Source organism: Gracilinanus agilis, chromosome X (assembly GCF_016433145.1).
Source record: "Gracilinanus agilis isolate LMUSP501 chromosome X, AgileGrace, whole genome shotgun sequence".
In the NCBI taxonomy this organism is placed as follows: domain Eukaryota; kingdom Metazoa; phylum Chordata; class Mammalia; order Didelphimorphia; family Didelphidae; genus Gracilinanus; species Gracilinanus agilis.
In genome coordinates, this window is record NC_058136.1 from 19073432 (window position 1) to 19089200 (window position 15769).

The 15769-nt window shown below is 43.2% G+C and overlaps 2 protein-coding genes across 2 annotated transcripts in view; both read left to right on the top strand.

Moving 5' to 3' along the window:
• FHL1 (four and a half LIM domains 1) overlaps window positions 1-15769 on the top strand; it is a 191081-nt gene that overhangs the window by 121766 nt on the left and 53546 nt on the right. The window lies entirely within an intron of this gene.
• The window catches only part of LOC123253517 (transmembrane 9 superfamily member 2-like), a gene marked incomplete at its 5' end in the record, with an annotated part of 941355 nt that continues 925587 nt past the window's right edge, over window positions 2-15769 (top strand). The window contains 5 exons of the mRNA XM_044682699.1: window positions 2-118; window positions 10910-10977; window positions 13261-13354; window positions 14581-14708; window positions 14906-15035. Coding sequence (XP_044538634.1) covers window positions 2-118; window positions 10910-10977; window positions 13261-13354; window positions 14581-14708; window positions 14906-15035 — 537 coding nt within the window. The remainder of the gene's footprint in view (window positions 119-10909; window positions 10978-13260; window positions 13355-14580; window positions 14709-14905; window positions 15036-15769) is intronic.

Genomic DNA, 15769 nt, shown 5'->3' on the forward strand with positions numbered 1-15769 from the left:
GTTACTGCTTGTTATGTTGCTCGCCGGGGCAGTCCCCTGGCGCTCCCGGGCCTTCTACCTGCCCGGCTTGGCTCCGGTGAGCTTCTGTGAGGAGGGCAAAGAGAACTCCGGCTGTAAGGTGAGCGCTACGGCTGGAGCCGAGGCGGGGCGGGCTGGGGCGGGGCGCCCCTTCGGGGACGGCCCTGGACGGCGCGGGAGAAGGGATGAATCCTGATGGACGGGAGGGACCTCCAGGAGCTGGACGGGACCGGGGCTCAGCCCCGCCCGGCAGCCCTCACCTGGGTCAGCTGGGAAAAGTGGGGGGAAATACGGGAAGGTCCTCTGGGCCAGCCCAGTCTAGTCCCCGAGGTGTTCTCTACGCTCATCCCTGCCTTCTCCTCCTTTTCTGGCCAGTCTTCTCCCTTTGCAAACACTCTGTATAGCTCATCCCTGCCCCTCCTCCCTCCCTCTCTCCCGGAATTGCCTGTGCAAACAGTGGCACTTCCCTCTGAACCTCAGCTGGGAAATCTGTCTACACAAACTCAATTTTCCTTGCCCTCCCCTCCTCTTGAACCATGAAAGCACTCTGTCTTTTGAGTGATGCCCTGGCCAATATCACTGCAAGCCGGCTCTCAGGACCACCCCAGCCTCTCCCGGCTGACAAAGCCCTCTTCTCTCTTCATCATTCACTTTGCAAACAAAAAACAATGATTAAAACCCAGAGCTGACTCTGTGTACTTCTAGAAGCATCATCAATTATTTATTAAGTGAACGTCCTGTGGGGGCCATACAGCGTAAAGCGATGGCTGAAACGGAGCCATTTTTCTGTTGTTTCCTTATTCCTAACCCCAAAGAAACTTTTCCCTTTGGGAAGGCTTCTTTAATTATCCCGCTGGAATATCACGAGTGGAACTGCTGCAAAAGTTTACATTCGGAAGTCTCCTAGTTACACATGTGCACCAATCAGAATTATGGGTAGGCTACTAAGCTCCATCTCTGGTCACCTTTCCCCTTTCCCTTTTAGGGTTCACTCTGTAACCGTGGATTAACTTGGATTAGTGATTACTGCTGGTTTGGGTTGTGATTCAGGTTTTTGGATTTGAAACCCCTGGCAACTAACTTCTCATGCCTCCTGAGATGTGGCACAAATGAAAGGAGGCTGTGGGACCTTAAGGTGGTACAAGTGGCAGAAGTCTGAAATCGCAGTCGAGGGGCAGCTAGGTGGCTCAGTGGTTTGAGACAGGCACACTTGGAGATGGGAGGTCCTGGGTTCAAATGTGGGCTCAGATACTTCCTAAGTGCGTGACTCTGGGCAAGGCATTTAACCCACTTTGCCTTGCTGCTCTTCCACCTTGGAATGGGATACCTGCTATCTAGAAGATTCTAAGACAGAAGGTGATGCCTTAGTATGAGAAGCAGGTAAGGATTAAAAAATATATATATAGTCAATAGGACCAGGGTTCCATTTTGCTATTTCTGCTACTTACTATTTAGACAGGCCTCTCTAGGGCTCAATCAACATTATTTATTTTTTTGAGTATTTATTTCTTTATCAAGTATCTGCTATATGTCAGGCACAATGGTAGGCACTGGGGTACAAAAGATCAAACAGGCTCTGTCATCAAGGAGCTTCCACTATATGAAGGGAAGCGTGTGTGTGTGTGTGTGTGTGTGTGTGTGTGTGTGTGTGTGTGTGTGTGTGTGTGTGTGTGTAAGGGGAGAGGGCGACTGTTTCCCTTTTGTCTTCGTATTCCTAGTGTGTATATGTATGCATAGACACTTAATATATAGGTGGTATATGTGTCTATGTACACACACTGGAGATACAAAGATAATGCAGAAACACCTGCCCTCCTTATAGGGGTGCGTGTATGTGTGTGAGTGTACACACTTGTACACATACACGAACCGATTTTTCTGGACTTACTCTCCCTAGAGGTGTGTTTTTTGCCATTTTCACAGTCTGAATCAAGAGTAAGCCTGTACCTAACAATCTTCCTAACACATTAGCTCACAGGTCCATCCTCACTGGTACACTTTCCCTCAATTATCAGCCAGGATATTCAGAGCAGGTGGGTGGTACAGTGTTAGGCCTGGAGTCAGGAAGACCTGAGTTCAAATCTGGCCTCAGAGACATTTACTGGCTGTATGACCCTGGGCAAGTCACTTTACCATGTTTGCCTCTGTTTCCTCATCTGTAAAATGAGCTGAAGAAGGAAATGGCAAAACCACTCTAGTATCTCTGCCATCTATCTTTGAGGCTGAACTCTTATTGTTCCATCACTTTAGTTGTGTCCAACTCTTGGTGACCCTGATTGGGGTTTTCTTGGCAGAGATCCTGGAGGCAACTCTTTTTTCTCTAGAGGGTCCTTCCAGATTTTGGGACATGGCACTGAGAGCTGTGGGTCACTCTTCTGCTTAGCTCCTTAGAGCATGGCATCTTATCTCACCTTGGTCAGTCATCCCACTGGGCATTTGGCTGCTAAGCTGGTTCTTCTATGGGCCCCAAATCTGCTGTTGGACCTTCCTGGGTTTGCTTTTCACTGGGCAGTAGTCATTCTCCACATTCAGCAGCTTGCTTGCTTGGGTGGCACTATTGGAGACACTAGTACAATCGTGCTCTTTAAGCTAGTGCCTGGATTCTTAGTCTAGGTTTAGCAGAAAACTTTCTTCTTCGGCCCCTTCGAGCATCCAGGCTGCAGGTAGGAGGTGTCTAGCTTCTTTTGTTCTGCATTTTTTCTGATTCAGAGCCAGATCTCTCATCTGGGGACTCTTTTGGCTTGGTTTGATCAGTCCTGTTGTTAGTTTCTGTAGAGTTCGACTGACTCTTTATGACCCATTTGGGGTTTTCTTGGATAAAGTGGTTTGCCATTTCCTTCTCCAGCTCATTTGACAGATGAGAAAACTGAGGCAAACAGGGTGAAGTGACTTGCCCAGGGTCACACAGTTAGGAAGTGTCAGAGGCTGGATTTGAACTCAAGAAGATGATTCTTTTGACTCCAGGTCTGGCACTTGATCCACTGTGTAGCCAGTTGTATTTCCCAAGCTGCTTTTGGTGTCTTGCTTGAGTACACTGTGACTAGGGACAAAAGTAGGGATGCAGGTTATACCTTACAGATAAGTTTATCATCTTGCTGGCCTTTTCATAGGAGATGGAACTTTGTGGCCTCTAGGCCTTTTGTTAGGTGGGAAATACTTCCTTTGTTTCTGAAGTCCTTTCCCTTTACATTACTGAAAACTCTTTCCCTCTCACTAACTTAACCTTGAATGAAATCCAAATGGGGCACAAGTTTACATTTACAAAGGATCTTTTTTTTTGGTGGGGGCCTGGGAGGAGGTATTAGAAGTAGAGGGGAATTGTCTTCAGTTTAGAGGCAATTGGGCATTTCTGCTCATTATCCAACATTTAGCAGTGGAGGCTCTCCAAATGTAGCAGACATCTCCACATTGTGAAAAGTTGAAAGCAAAACCCAGAGCTCTGGTAACATGTCTTTTGTCTTCTTACCTTTGTGTCAGCTCTCCCCATGCCAGGAATGGACTCACTCCTCACCTCTGATTTCAAATCTTTCCAGTGGGGTTTAGTAAAACATTTGAAGTTTAGTGGGCCACATCTCAGATGAAACATAAGGGCAGGGAGTTCAAAACCTGCCAAGATGCTGGGCACACTTATCCAGGCCTGTCAATTCTGTTTCTTGGCCAGATATCAAAATAAAACAGTGACTGATGGGGGGAATATACCAGGACAGAATCAGAAAAGACCCCATATAACAGGTAATATTGGAACTGAGCTTTGAAGGAAGGTAGAGATTTTAAGTTGGAGTGAAGAGGGAGTGCATTCTAGGCACAGGGACAGTTTGTTCAGAAGCGGAGAAATACAGGAGGCAATGTTCTGTGGCAGGAAAGCAAGTAGGTTTGGTTTGTTTGGACCCTAGAATGCATGGACAGAAGTCCAGAACCAGAGGTTGGAGCCAGATTGTGAAGAACCGTCAATAACAGAAGAGTCTGTATTTGAGAGACTAAGCAATAGGCAGCCAGCCACTGGAGATTTTCAAGTGGCCCACTTTCCACCTTAGAAGTCGATTAAACTTTTGAATGTCCTGTTTGTCAGTGAAAAAGTTAAAAAATGATCCAAGTACCTTTTATTCTCCCATACCCTGGACTCACAGGAGAGCCTGCCAGGTGGAAAAGATGAGAGTTTGTCTGAAGCTAGAATCCAGTTGGGCTTAGATTCCTGCTGGTCCTTCTTTGTGGCTTCCTGGTCATTTCTGAAAACAGATAGCAAGTTTCCTAGGCCAGGTCGTTGACATTGTTCAGTCATGTCCAGCTCTTCTTGACTCCATGAAATTGGCCAGGGGATTTTCTCAGCAACGTAGTTTGCCATTTCCTTTGCTAGTGTGTCCCCATTTTTACAGATGGAAAACTGATGCAAATAAGGGTTAAGTGACTTCCTCAGGGTCACATAGCTAATAAGTATCTGGGACCTGATTCGAACTCTCAGATCTTCCTGACCTTAGGCCTGGTGCTCTATTCATTGAGCCACCTAGCTGCTCCAGGCCAGGGTGTTAGCTGAGCCCAAAGCTGGGGAGAAGCTGTATAATTCTGGCCAAGTTCCAGAGGTCCTGTGCCAATTGAATAAACCCAGGGAGCCCAGGAAAGCAGCTTTTCCAGCAGTGTATGGGCATGACAAGAAGAGAAAAGCCATTGGGGTCCTGTTGCTCTAGTGGTGTAAGTTGCTCTGGCCACATCCCTGTGACTGTGTGTGTGTTTATACACACACATTTCTGCTAGTGTTCCTTCTTCCTATTGTGTGTTTTTATAGGAGAATGTGCCCTAGATTTATGCAGAGAATGTCTTGTTGCTACTAATACCATTTTAATAAATGCCCTTGCTTTAGGCCGAGGCTAACGGCCTGCTTTTTGAAAGTGAACCCATCCCTGTAGGCTCATGAGCATCTTTAGGAGTTCAGGCCCCCAGAGTACTTGTACCCATGAGTTTCAAAGTACTCCAGCAGGGTCACTACCACAGGCTAAATAGTATTCACTGGTTTCATATCTTTGTTGTCCAGCATCTTTTTCTTTTTCTTTTTTATATTAAGGTAAAAATTTATTTTAAAAAATTCTTTTTTTTTCATTTACATGGAGAAGCAATTTTTGAACATTGTTTTCTGACATTTTAGCATTCAGATTTTTCTTCTCCCTCCATTACTTTCCCCCTCCTATCAGGCAGCAAAGTCCAATATAGTTTATGCCAATATTTTCATGTAGTGCATATTTCCATATTGCTCATGTCATGATAGAAGACACATATCACACATATCATACATACAATTAAAAAAGCTCATGAAGGAAATGTAGTAAAAGATGGCCTGCTTTGATCTATACTCAGACCCCACCAGTTCCTTCTTTGGGTGTGGAGGGTGTTTTTCATCATGAGTCCCTTGTGATTATCTTGGAGCCTTGCTTTGCTAATGGTTTAGTCCTTCACAATAGATCATCATATAACATTCCTCTTACTGCATACATTGTTCTCCTGGTTCTGTTCACCAGTGACTTTTGAGAAAAAGTTCTCCTTGTAGCATGGGACATGCACTCCTGTGAATTTCAGATGACTCACACAGAGGTCTGTAGAGAAGTGCCAGGAGAGGTACAAGCAGGCTGCAAGGTCTAACTGAGGAGGAACTTGTAAGAACAGGAGGAAAAGTTGTGAGAAGAGGAAGGATCAGGATGATAGCTGGACAGCTCTATCAAGAGAAAGGAAGGAAGGAAGGCCCCCAGGATGTTGGGTGTAAACACTTCCTCTAGATTTAAATTGTGGGAGAGCATGCTGCGCAGGGTGGTCAGGCATGGATTGATGGATGGATGGATGGATGGTCATCTGCATTATTGAAGGGCACACCCACATTGAGGAGAGCAGGTTGTTATTATTATTATATAATATTATTATAATAATAAGCTGCTGCTAGATAGGAGCCTTTTCCTTAAATTTGGCACCACTGTGATTTTTGTTGTTCAGTCATTTTTAGTTGTGTCTGATTCTTGGTGACACCACTTGGGTTTTCTTGGCAAAGATACTGGAGTGGTTTGCCATTTTCTTCTCCAGCTCATTTTACAGATGAGGAAACTGAGGCCAACAGCATTAAGTGACTTTCCCAGGATCACACAGCTAGCTAGTGTCTGAGGCCAGATTTGCACTTAAGAAGATGAGTCTTTTCCTAGCTGTGTGACCCTGGGCAAGTCACTTAATTCCCCTTACCTTGCCCTTACCACTGCCTTGGAACCAATATAGAGTATTGATTCTAAGATAGAAAAGATAAGGATTAAAAAAAAGATGTCTTTCTGACTCCAGGCCCGGCTCTCTATCCACTCTGCCACCTAGATGTTCTTGGGCCACCTGTCTGTACCTCCACAATACCTGTTACAATGCTGTAGCAAGTAGCAGGAGACCTTTATGGAAGGGCTGCCTGTGCCTACTGGCTTCTAACTAGCTGCATGCTTAAGAGAACCATTAGTCAACCTATTTGAACCTTCCTTAGTTTCTTCAGCTGTAAAATGAGACAGTTGGCCTAAATGATTGTTAAGATTCCTTCTAGCTATGCCATGCAGTGGTGCAATGGGTAGAGTGTTGAATTTGGAGTCAGGGAGACTCAGGCTCAAATTCTATTTCAGATATTTACTATGTTAACCTGGACAAGTCACTTCACTGATGTTTGCCTCGGTTTCCTCATCTGTAAAATGGGGATAATAATAGCGCCTCCCTTCCAGAGTTGTGAGGCTCAAATGAGATAATAAATAATTGTAAAGCCCTGAGTGAGCACAGTGTCTGGCACATAGTAAGTGCTATCTAAATGTTAGTTATTATTATATCCAACCCCAGACTTTTACTAGCTGTTTGATCCTGGACAAGTCACTTAACCTCTCAGAGATTCAGCTTCTTCATCTGTAAAATGTGTGGGGAGGAGGGGTCAAACTGAATGGCTTCTGAGGTCCCTTCCAGTGCTAAATCTTGTAATATTCTGTAGTTGATCCTAGAATACTCATATACACCTAACCAGTTGCCTCTGGCCCTCCCACTGTGCTATTGCCCTGTCTTTGTTTCTCTCTTCCTCAACCATATGTTAGGTTGTAATTATCCTCTCTTCTTAGCTTGCATGCCAGGTAACTCAAGTCAGCTCCCCTGTATAACATACCTCTTGTACAATGTATTTTCAGTTCTAGTTATGGAGACCTTGAGGGGACGTGGAAGGGAAAGATAGGAGGCAGCCACTCCAGTGGGGATCATCAGGGGATGCCTTCTGCTGTCTCTGCTGTTTAAAATTGTAGGTTGGCATTTTGCAGTTCCCAAAGAAGTCTTTTATTCCCCATCTTTCCATAAATAATGCTCATTGGTTATAGTATGCCATTTCTCCTAGGGTCCTTTTATTTAAAGACCCATAGCCGTTTCCCCTTCCTTTGGTATTAAGGAGAAAATCCCTTTGCAGTTAGAGAACGTCTGTTACATGGTTACTTCAGGAGCATAGATGTGTGCTGGGCTTTCCTTTAAGAGAATCGCATGCATATATCCAGATGTGTAACACTGCTAACTTAAGGGCTGATTTCTTTGGGTCAGAAGAAGACCCTTTGCTTCACGGGAGAATATGTCACAGAGTTCTTTTTTAAGTAGCTAGCTTTGCCAGTGCGTGAAAAATAGAATTCTTTATGCTTCACTTCCTTTTCTGGGGGAAGCATAGATCTGGTTTTGAGTCCTGGTGCCCCTGGATGTGAGTTACAGCTCCCTTACCTAGCCACACTTCACTTTGCTAACCCTATTTTTTCCTCTTCTGTGGGGTTCTAAGGGGTTTCATATTAAAATCAGAAACATTAGAATCTAGTAGGAGAGGAGAGCATTTCTGTGATTTCACAGCATTAGACTATCTATCTGTTCTCTACCTTGGTGAAGCTCTATTCAGTAGGCTAATAGCCTCCCCTAGTGCCTCATTGAGGTGTGGAGATGTTCTGACTTTCTCAGGCTCTTCCTTTTGATGGGGAATATAAGATGTGATCAGGCCAGCTTTGCTGCACAGGCTTCTGGGACCCCTGTATGGCTGTGTGCCAAGAGTGAGGATAGCCGAGGATAGGAGCTCATCACTAGCATGGCTGCAGATGGATGAAGTTTGTGGCCACAGCCCTTCTCAAGGACAAGAGAACTTAATTCTAGATCCAGGGAGGGAATTCCGGCTCTTGCTCAGAATCTCTTTATTTTTACTTTAGATATAGAAGCTCAAGTCTTTCCAAAGCTATAACACCCCGCCCCCCAATATCTGAATAGGAATATTGCTGCTTCTGCTATTATTGGCATTTCTATAGCACAATTCTTACAACAAAGTAAGTGAGGTAGATGCCATTATTATCCCCGTTTTACAGATGAGGAAACTGAGGCTTTGGTTAAGGAACATGCCCAGGGTCACACAGTTAGGGGATCAGAACCTTGGTCTCTCAAGCTGTCTTCATTAGGCCAGAGGTATGAGATCTATGACCCTCAGGGATACATGTAGCCCACAACATTACCAAGTATGGCCTGAATGATATTGAAGTGTAATTGGGAAATATCTAAAAAAGTAAATTAAAAATACAGTAAGACAAATCACATTATATATTTTTAAAAATCCTTACCTTCTGTCCTTGTGCCAATTTCTAAGACATAAGAGCAGCAATGGTTAGGCAATTGGGGTTAAGTGACTTGCCCAGGGTCAGACAGCTAGGATATGTCTGAGGTCAGATTTGAACCCTGGTCTTCCCAAACTCCAGGCCTGGCATTCTGTTCACTGTGCTACCTAGCTACCCACACATTACATTTAAAAAAAAAATTTTTTTTTTTATTAAACCCTTAACTTCTGTGTATTGGCTCCTTGGTGGAAGAGTGGTAAGGGTAGGCAATGGGGGTCAAGTGACTTGCCCAGAGTCACACAGCTGGGAAGTGTCTGAGGCCTGATTTGAACCTAGGACCTCCCATCTCTAGGCTTGGCTCTCAATCCACTGAGCCACCCAGCTGCCCCCCCCCCACATTACATTTTAAAATTAAATCAATATGCAGACTTTAGGGAGCCTTATCCACAGTGTAGAGGCCCCCACTTGTCTTTTTTTTCTTTTCTTTTTTAAAATTGTTTATTTTTAGAATAATTTTCCATGGTTACATAATTCATGTTTTACCCTTCATTCCCCCCCCCCCCCAAATCGCATTTCCACTGGTTTTAACAAGTGTGGTCAGTCAAGTCTTATTTACATATTATTGATAGTTACATTGGTGTGGTCTTTTCGGGTCTACATCCCCAATCATGTCCTCATCAACCCAAGTGTCCAAGCAGTTGTTTTTCTTCTGTGTTTCTACTCCTGTAGTTCTTCCTCTGAATGTGGGTAGCATTCTTTTCCTAAATCCCTCAGAATTGTCTTGGGTCATTGCATTACTGCTAGTACAGAAGTCCATTACAATCCATTTTACCACAGTGTATCAGTCTCTGTGTACAATGTTCCTCTGGTTCTGCTCCTTTCACTCTGCATCAATTCCTGGAGGTCTTTCCAGTTCACATGGAATTCCTCCAGTTTATTATTCCTTTGAGCACAATAGTATTCCATCACCAATATATACCACAATTTCCCCACTTGTCTTTGAGTTGGACCCCATTGTATTGGACCATGCTGCCTTAGAAGACCATACCCTCTTCAACATCACAAATGAGGTCTTCGGTTAGCCTCTGCTTTAAGACGTCCCATGACTGGAAACCCAGTGCCTCCTGAAGGAGCTAGCTTGCCTGGTCCACTTTGGGACATTTGGAATTGCTAGGAAATTTTTCCTTATATCTAACTGAAATCTCCCTCTCTGAGTTTGTGTCTATTGCTCCCAGTTTTGCCCTTAAAAGCCAATAAATACTTTTCTTCTGTTCTCCAAACTGTGTTCTTCCTTGAAGTCTTAGTATCCTCATCTGTAAAACAAGGCTGAGAGATCAGGACTTGACTAACCATCACATGGAAGTTGCAGGATTGAGCATTTCAATGCTAATTGTCTAATTCTGGTTCTTTCTGGTACTCCAGAATTGTGTGATCTGTAGTCACAATCCTGAGAAGCTTGATTACCTACCTTCTTAGCCCACAGTAGATTAGAAGCCACAGAAGGAGTGAAAGGGTAGGGTGGGGAGTGGGGGGAGGTTGGAGTCAGTCACCATGACAGCAGCACGAAATTATGGCCCGAAGCAAAGGAAACTTGACAGGTGGATGTAGCTTATAGAAGGTACAGCTCTGTGGGGCTATTTGATGTAGGAACAAATAAGCCCCACAGACCACACTGTCTTATGATACACACACACACACCTCACCCAGTGGTAATTAGAGTTCATAATGCCGATTCTGAGTCATGAGAACAATTAAATTATTTTGTTCTAAAAATATTAAGCAGAGACAAAAGTATATAATCTTACATTTTAGAAAGATTGGTATTCCAGGAAATGTAGTGCTAACCAGCCAGTGTCCAAGGTAGGAGGATGGGGGGTTAAGTCTCACCAACTCACCTCTGACACTTCCTTGATGTGTGACCTTCATCTAGTCACTTACCCTATGAGGGTCCTAAATAGCTCTCTAAGACATGTATGTTGCAGAGAAATCTGTAACCTCCTTTGGTAGGGGAAGCTTCCTCATCTGGGAGGATTCTTTATTAGTGAAATTCAGGTCCATTCCCCAGCCTTGCTAACCCAGATGACTAAAACATGGCAGTGGCATGTTGATGCTGCAGTTATCTGAGAACTTAACTGAGCTTGAATACCTCATTCACCACGATCCTGGATGAATGAGGCTCCTCTGTACAGAGCTGTAAATTTATGATAGCAATAGACCTGATTGCCCTGAAGTTAATTCAGTCTATTATTCTACTTTCCATTATCAATAACCCTTTTTCCATTTTTCAGTCTCTAATAGAGCTCTTCGTGAACAGACTGGACTCGGTGGAATCTGTTTTGCCATATGAATATGATGCGTAAGTACGGCATGAGTGATCTGTGGGGTATTGCTCAGCATGTGAAAATGTGCCTTATCTCTTATCAGGGCATCCAAATGACAGTAACGGCAACCTTGGAACAAAGGAAGTCGTGAGGGCAATTTTAAGAGCCTGCTCAAACCGAGACAGAAATGCCTGGCTGGGACTTCTAGGAAGTGACTATATCTTCCCTTTCTCAGGAAGGTTAATTATAAGTCAGTTTATAAAACATTTACCATTTTCGGAACCAGTTGGGAAAATGTGGTTTATTTGAAAAATTTCATCATTTTCCTCAAACCTTTTTGAAAAGAACACTGTCCCCACAGTCCCTAATTGTTTGGTGCATAAAAAGGCTTGGACCATTGGGCATCAGCATCAAGATTACATATGATCAGTAATTTGGAAGTAATGATAAATGATATATAAGAGGGAAAAGCATGATTTAGGGTACAGGTGGCATCATAATACTCAGAGTGGGCAGAACAAGATCAAAATGGAACTGAGAAATAGTTAACAAAAATAAATTAAGAATACAATAGAAATAGAGAGAGAAAATTACTTTGTGGATTTCTAAGGCAATATACAGCTGCAGGGATCCTTATGTATAGTTTAGTGGCCCCGATTCTGTTCTGAGTTTGACCCCACTGATTTTGAGGTTCTCTGGTACCACCTCATTCAGTCATTTCAGTCACATTCAACTCTTTGTGACTCCATTGGGGATTTTCTTGGCAAAAGTATTGAAACGGTTTGCCATTAGGTTTGCCATTATGCCCTTCTCCAGACCATTTCACAGAGGAGGAAACTGAGGCAAATAGGGTAAAGTGACTTGTCTAGGGTCAAACGGCTAGTAAGTGTCTGAGGTCAGATTTGAACTCAGGTCTTCCTCACTCCAGGCCCAATTTTCTTGCTACTGAGCCACCCAGCTGCCCTGGTACTTGCCTTACTCCTAATTATGTTTAAAAAACAAACAAACCCAAACTGTTAAGTCCTACTAATGTTATTGTCTACATCTTGGTTAGATGGCTTCTTTATGTGGGCCATTCAAAATGATGTTGTTGAACTTGTTGGTATGTTGTACACAAACACATCTAATTTACATTTTTCTTAGATCTTTTTTGCTGGGTGATCTGGAGGGTGGGTTGGGGCTACTTTTTAATTGTTTTCCCTTATTGATTGGGATTGATCTTTCTCAATGTCATTCATAAAAGATAGTATGTGTTTCAAACTTTCTTGTTGATTTGTCTTTTGGGTATTGATTTAAAAGTTTATCTTGGAAAAGAGAGAGGCAGACTGGAATTCTACGACTAGAGCTGGTCTTAGAGTTAAGGAGCTCTGAGTTCAAGTTTCGCCTCTGACACATGGTGGCTATGTGACATTAGGCAATACACATGATGTCCTTGTGCTCCAAGCAACTCTCTTAAATCTGGACCTTTGCAGAGGAGTTGCTGATCTGCATTGGTAGAGGGAATTTCCTGATTTCCTCAGCCAGTGAAATCACAGGACTGGGCCAAAAAAAGAACAAAACCTTGAAAGACCTGGGGGGCTCTTTAATATTTGTTGCTTTACTTACTGGGAATAGGAAGACCCTACTGGCACTCCAGCATCTTTAGATGCTATTGTAATTGTGCTAAAACTAGGCTTTTATCTTGTACCACATTGGGGGAGCTCTCAAACTCAGACATGATAATATCAGTGACAGAGTCCTAAAGCTTATTAATGAGATCTTTGTACATCTTTGAAATGGGCAAAACTTGTTATTCCTGCAGTTGTTCCAAATGGACACAGTTATCCAAATTCTTTTAAAGTCGATCTTGCATTGGAACAGTAAGAAGGCCTGTCTAGAGATGTAATCTATTTCTTTGGTCTGGGGCAGAAGAGTAGTGGGGGGGACAAATGCGAGATCAACTAGATGCTTAAAGAAATATGAGGCAACCCGATCAGGAATAGCCTTTTGCAAAAATAAGCAAATAAATAAGCCATTTTCATTATGGAGGTGGGGGTGGGAAGAATCTTCCATACTGCATGGTAGCCCACATCACAAAGTACTTTTTTGTTTCCATATAAGATCATAATCTTGGAGATTAGAGAAAGAGCTGATGAAGCATCTTAAAGACAATTGTGTAAATTTTCGGGTAGAAATGGAGAGCAATAAGACTTTCCACTACCAGCAAAGGAGCTATTAACCCTATTGGAGAGAGTCTAGCTGAAGACTTTGAAGTATATGTATCTTAAAGGTAGATTTCTTTCTTGATTTTATATCTTAGTGGAACTCATTTTTTTCAGCTTTGACTTTTGTCAAGATTCAGAAGAAAAAAGACCTTCTGAAAATCTTGGCCAAGTGCTGTTTGGAGAGAGAATAGCGTCATCACCGTACAAGGTTATCTACTCCATCCTTTGAATCCTCCTCCTGCCCGACAGCACGGAGTCTCTGTTCTCTTTCAGAGGAGCCAGTATCCAATGTCGTCAATGTCATTGAAGGAAAGCCATTGAATTATTGGCTGTCAGGTTCTCCCCAGTACTGTTAGTGCTGTAGCAATGCTGCTTTCTTCCAATACTTTTAATCTTGCCTTGGGTAGTTTCTGCCCAGTATATATCTTAGGCAGTTTAGTACTTGCAAGCAGAATTTGGCACCTGCCATGTCTGGCCTGCCTTCATGCAGATGAGATGGGGAGGCTGGGGAGGGGCAATGGCCATTGTTTGTTCTCATGGTCACTTACGATTACAACAGGCTTGAGGGAGGAGGGGACACCAGATGACCTTCAAGGTCCTTCCAATACTAAAATTGTAGAGTCCTAAAGTCGTACACACATAGATTGTTAGGTGATAACACTGTCACAATGACAGAGCTGGCCTTGTTAAAGAAAGCTGTCCTCAGCGGACCTAAGTTTGGCAGCACTGCTCAGTCGAGCCACCCAAGAAAGAGAGCCAACGGGATTTGGACTGCAGGCATCACGTACAAAGATTATATCGTGTTGTGGTTGGTGCAGTTTTAGGATGCAGTCTGCCTCTACCTAATGTGGTTAATTAGTTCCACAAGAATGCCATTTATGCCTATGCAGTAAACAGTATAGCACCAATCATCAGAGTGATGCTTGGCTCTGTTGTTGCTAGATGGTTTGAGTGCCCTCTCCGAGCTTTTCTGTTCTGCATCTGGGTTGGGGAGCAGGACAGTGTTGGGGTGGTAGGGTAGAAGAGAATGAAGGGCTCTGATACATTTCCCTTTCCTTTTAGCCTTGTCCACAGTTCAGCTGGCTAATCTGGCTACATGCCCCACGATACTAGATTTGCAATTAAAAATACTAAAAGACTTTCATGATATCACCCTTATTATATGGAACTGTATTAGATAATCCAAGGTCACCATTATAAATGGCCCCAAGTGATGTGTTTTAATCCCACATAGTTAAAGAACATGAATTATTTGGTTTACTACATAGACCAAGAGAACCTTAGTGAATGCATCACTTTAAAGTAGAAAGGGGAAATAGTTTACTGGAAAATCCCTCTCCCCATAACACAATGTTTGTTTTTAGATACTCAGTTTATAAAATGTTGGAAGAAGTTCTGATAAATTTCTTGTTTTTTTCTTTTCTTTTCTGAAAGTTTACTTTTAACCATCAAGAAACGTGTAAGAAAGCATGTGTCAAATCTTATAGCCCCAGCAATGAGACTGAAGAAAAGAAGCTGAACTTTTTGAAGAAAGGAATGCAACTGAACTATCAACACCACTGGTGGGTTGGTGTCTCTGGGAAGGTGGTGGGGCTGCCTGGCTTCCTGGGACTCAGGTTGCTTCTCTGGATGAAATAACTTGTGAGATTGAATCTGTTTCTGCAGCTTGATTTTCATGAAATGAAATGAGGAATCCCTTCATTTCAGACACCCTGTTCAGCTTGCTAACAGTTTTCTTCCCTTTCTTTTTTTGCCTCAGGATCATTGATAATATGCCAGTAACATGGTGCTATGATGTGGAGGATGGACAAAAGTACTGTAATCCCGGCTTTCCAATTGGTTGCTTTGTTACCTCAAGTGGTAGAGTGAAAGATGCTTGTAACATTAACGTAAGTGTGGCCAGCTTCCTGTGCCAGCCAGAGGGGAAGGGGATGATGCTTTCCCTTGCCCGCTAAATGCCATTCCCTATAACAACTGTCTCTCCTTTGGAGTACTGTGTCTCTTAAACAAACTACTTAATAATTCCTTTTAAATAAGACTGAGATAGGAACTGTGAGTGATGAGTAGGCCAAGAACTGTGAGTAATAACTGAATTAAAAGTGGAAAACGGGTTATCATCCCTTTCTCTCCAGGCAAGGTTATGATATTTTGTTCTGAAGATATTTCTTTGAGCTTTAGCAACAAAATGTTATTAAGAGCACTGGAGCAGGAGTCAGGAGACCTAGATTCTCATCCATTCAGTGCCCTGCCACTAAATTACCGTGTGCCCTTGAGCAAACTACTTTGATGGATTTCCTTTGAAAGATTGTCCTCCCCGTCCAAGGGCAACAGATACATGTCTTATGCTTGATAGGCATTTATTCATTCAACAAAAACTGAAAAGTCAGTAGGCACCTGGGTGGGGTAGTAGGACAGAATGATGGACCTGGGGTCTAGAAGGGCAGAGTTCAAATTTCAATTCACACACTTACTGGCAGTATGACCCTGGACAAGCCACTTGAGGTCTCTTACCCACAGCTTCCTCATCTATAAAATGGGGATGATGATTGTGATGATGATGATGATACCTCCTAGAGTTCTCTCTGTTAACATGTGAGGATCTGATTTGAAATAATAAATGTGA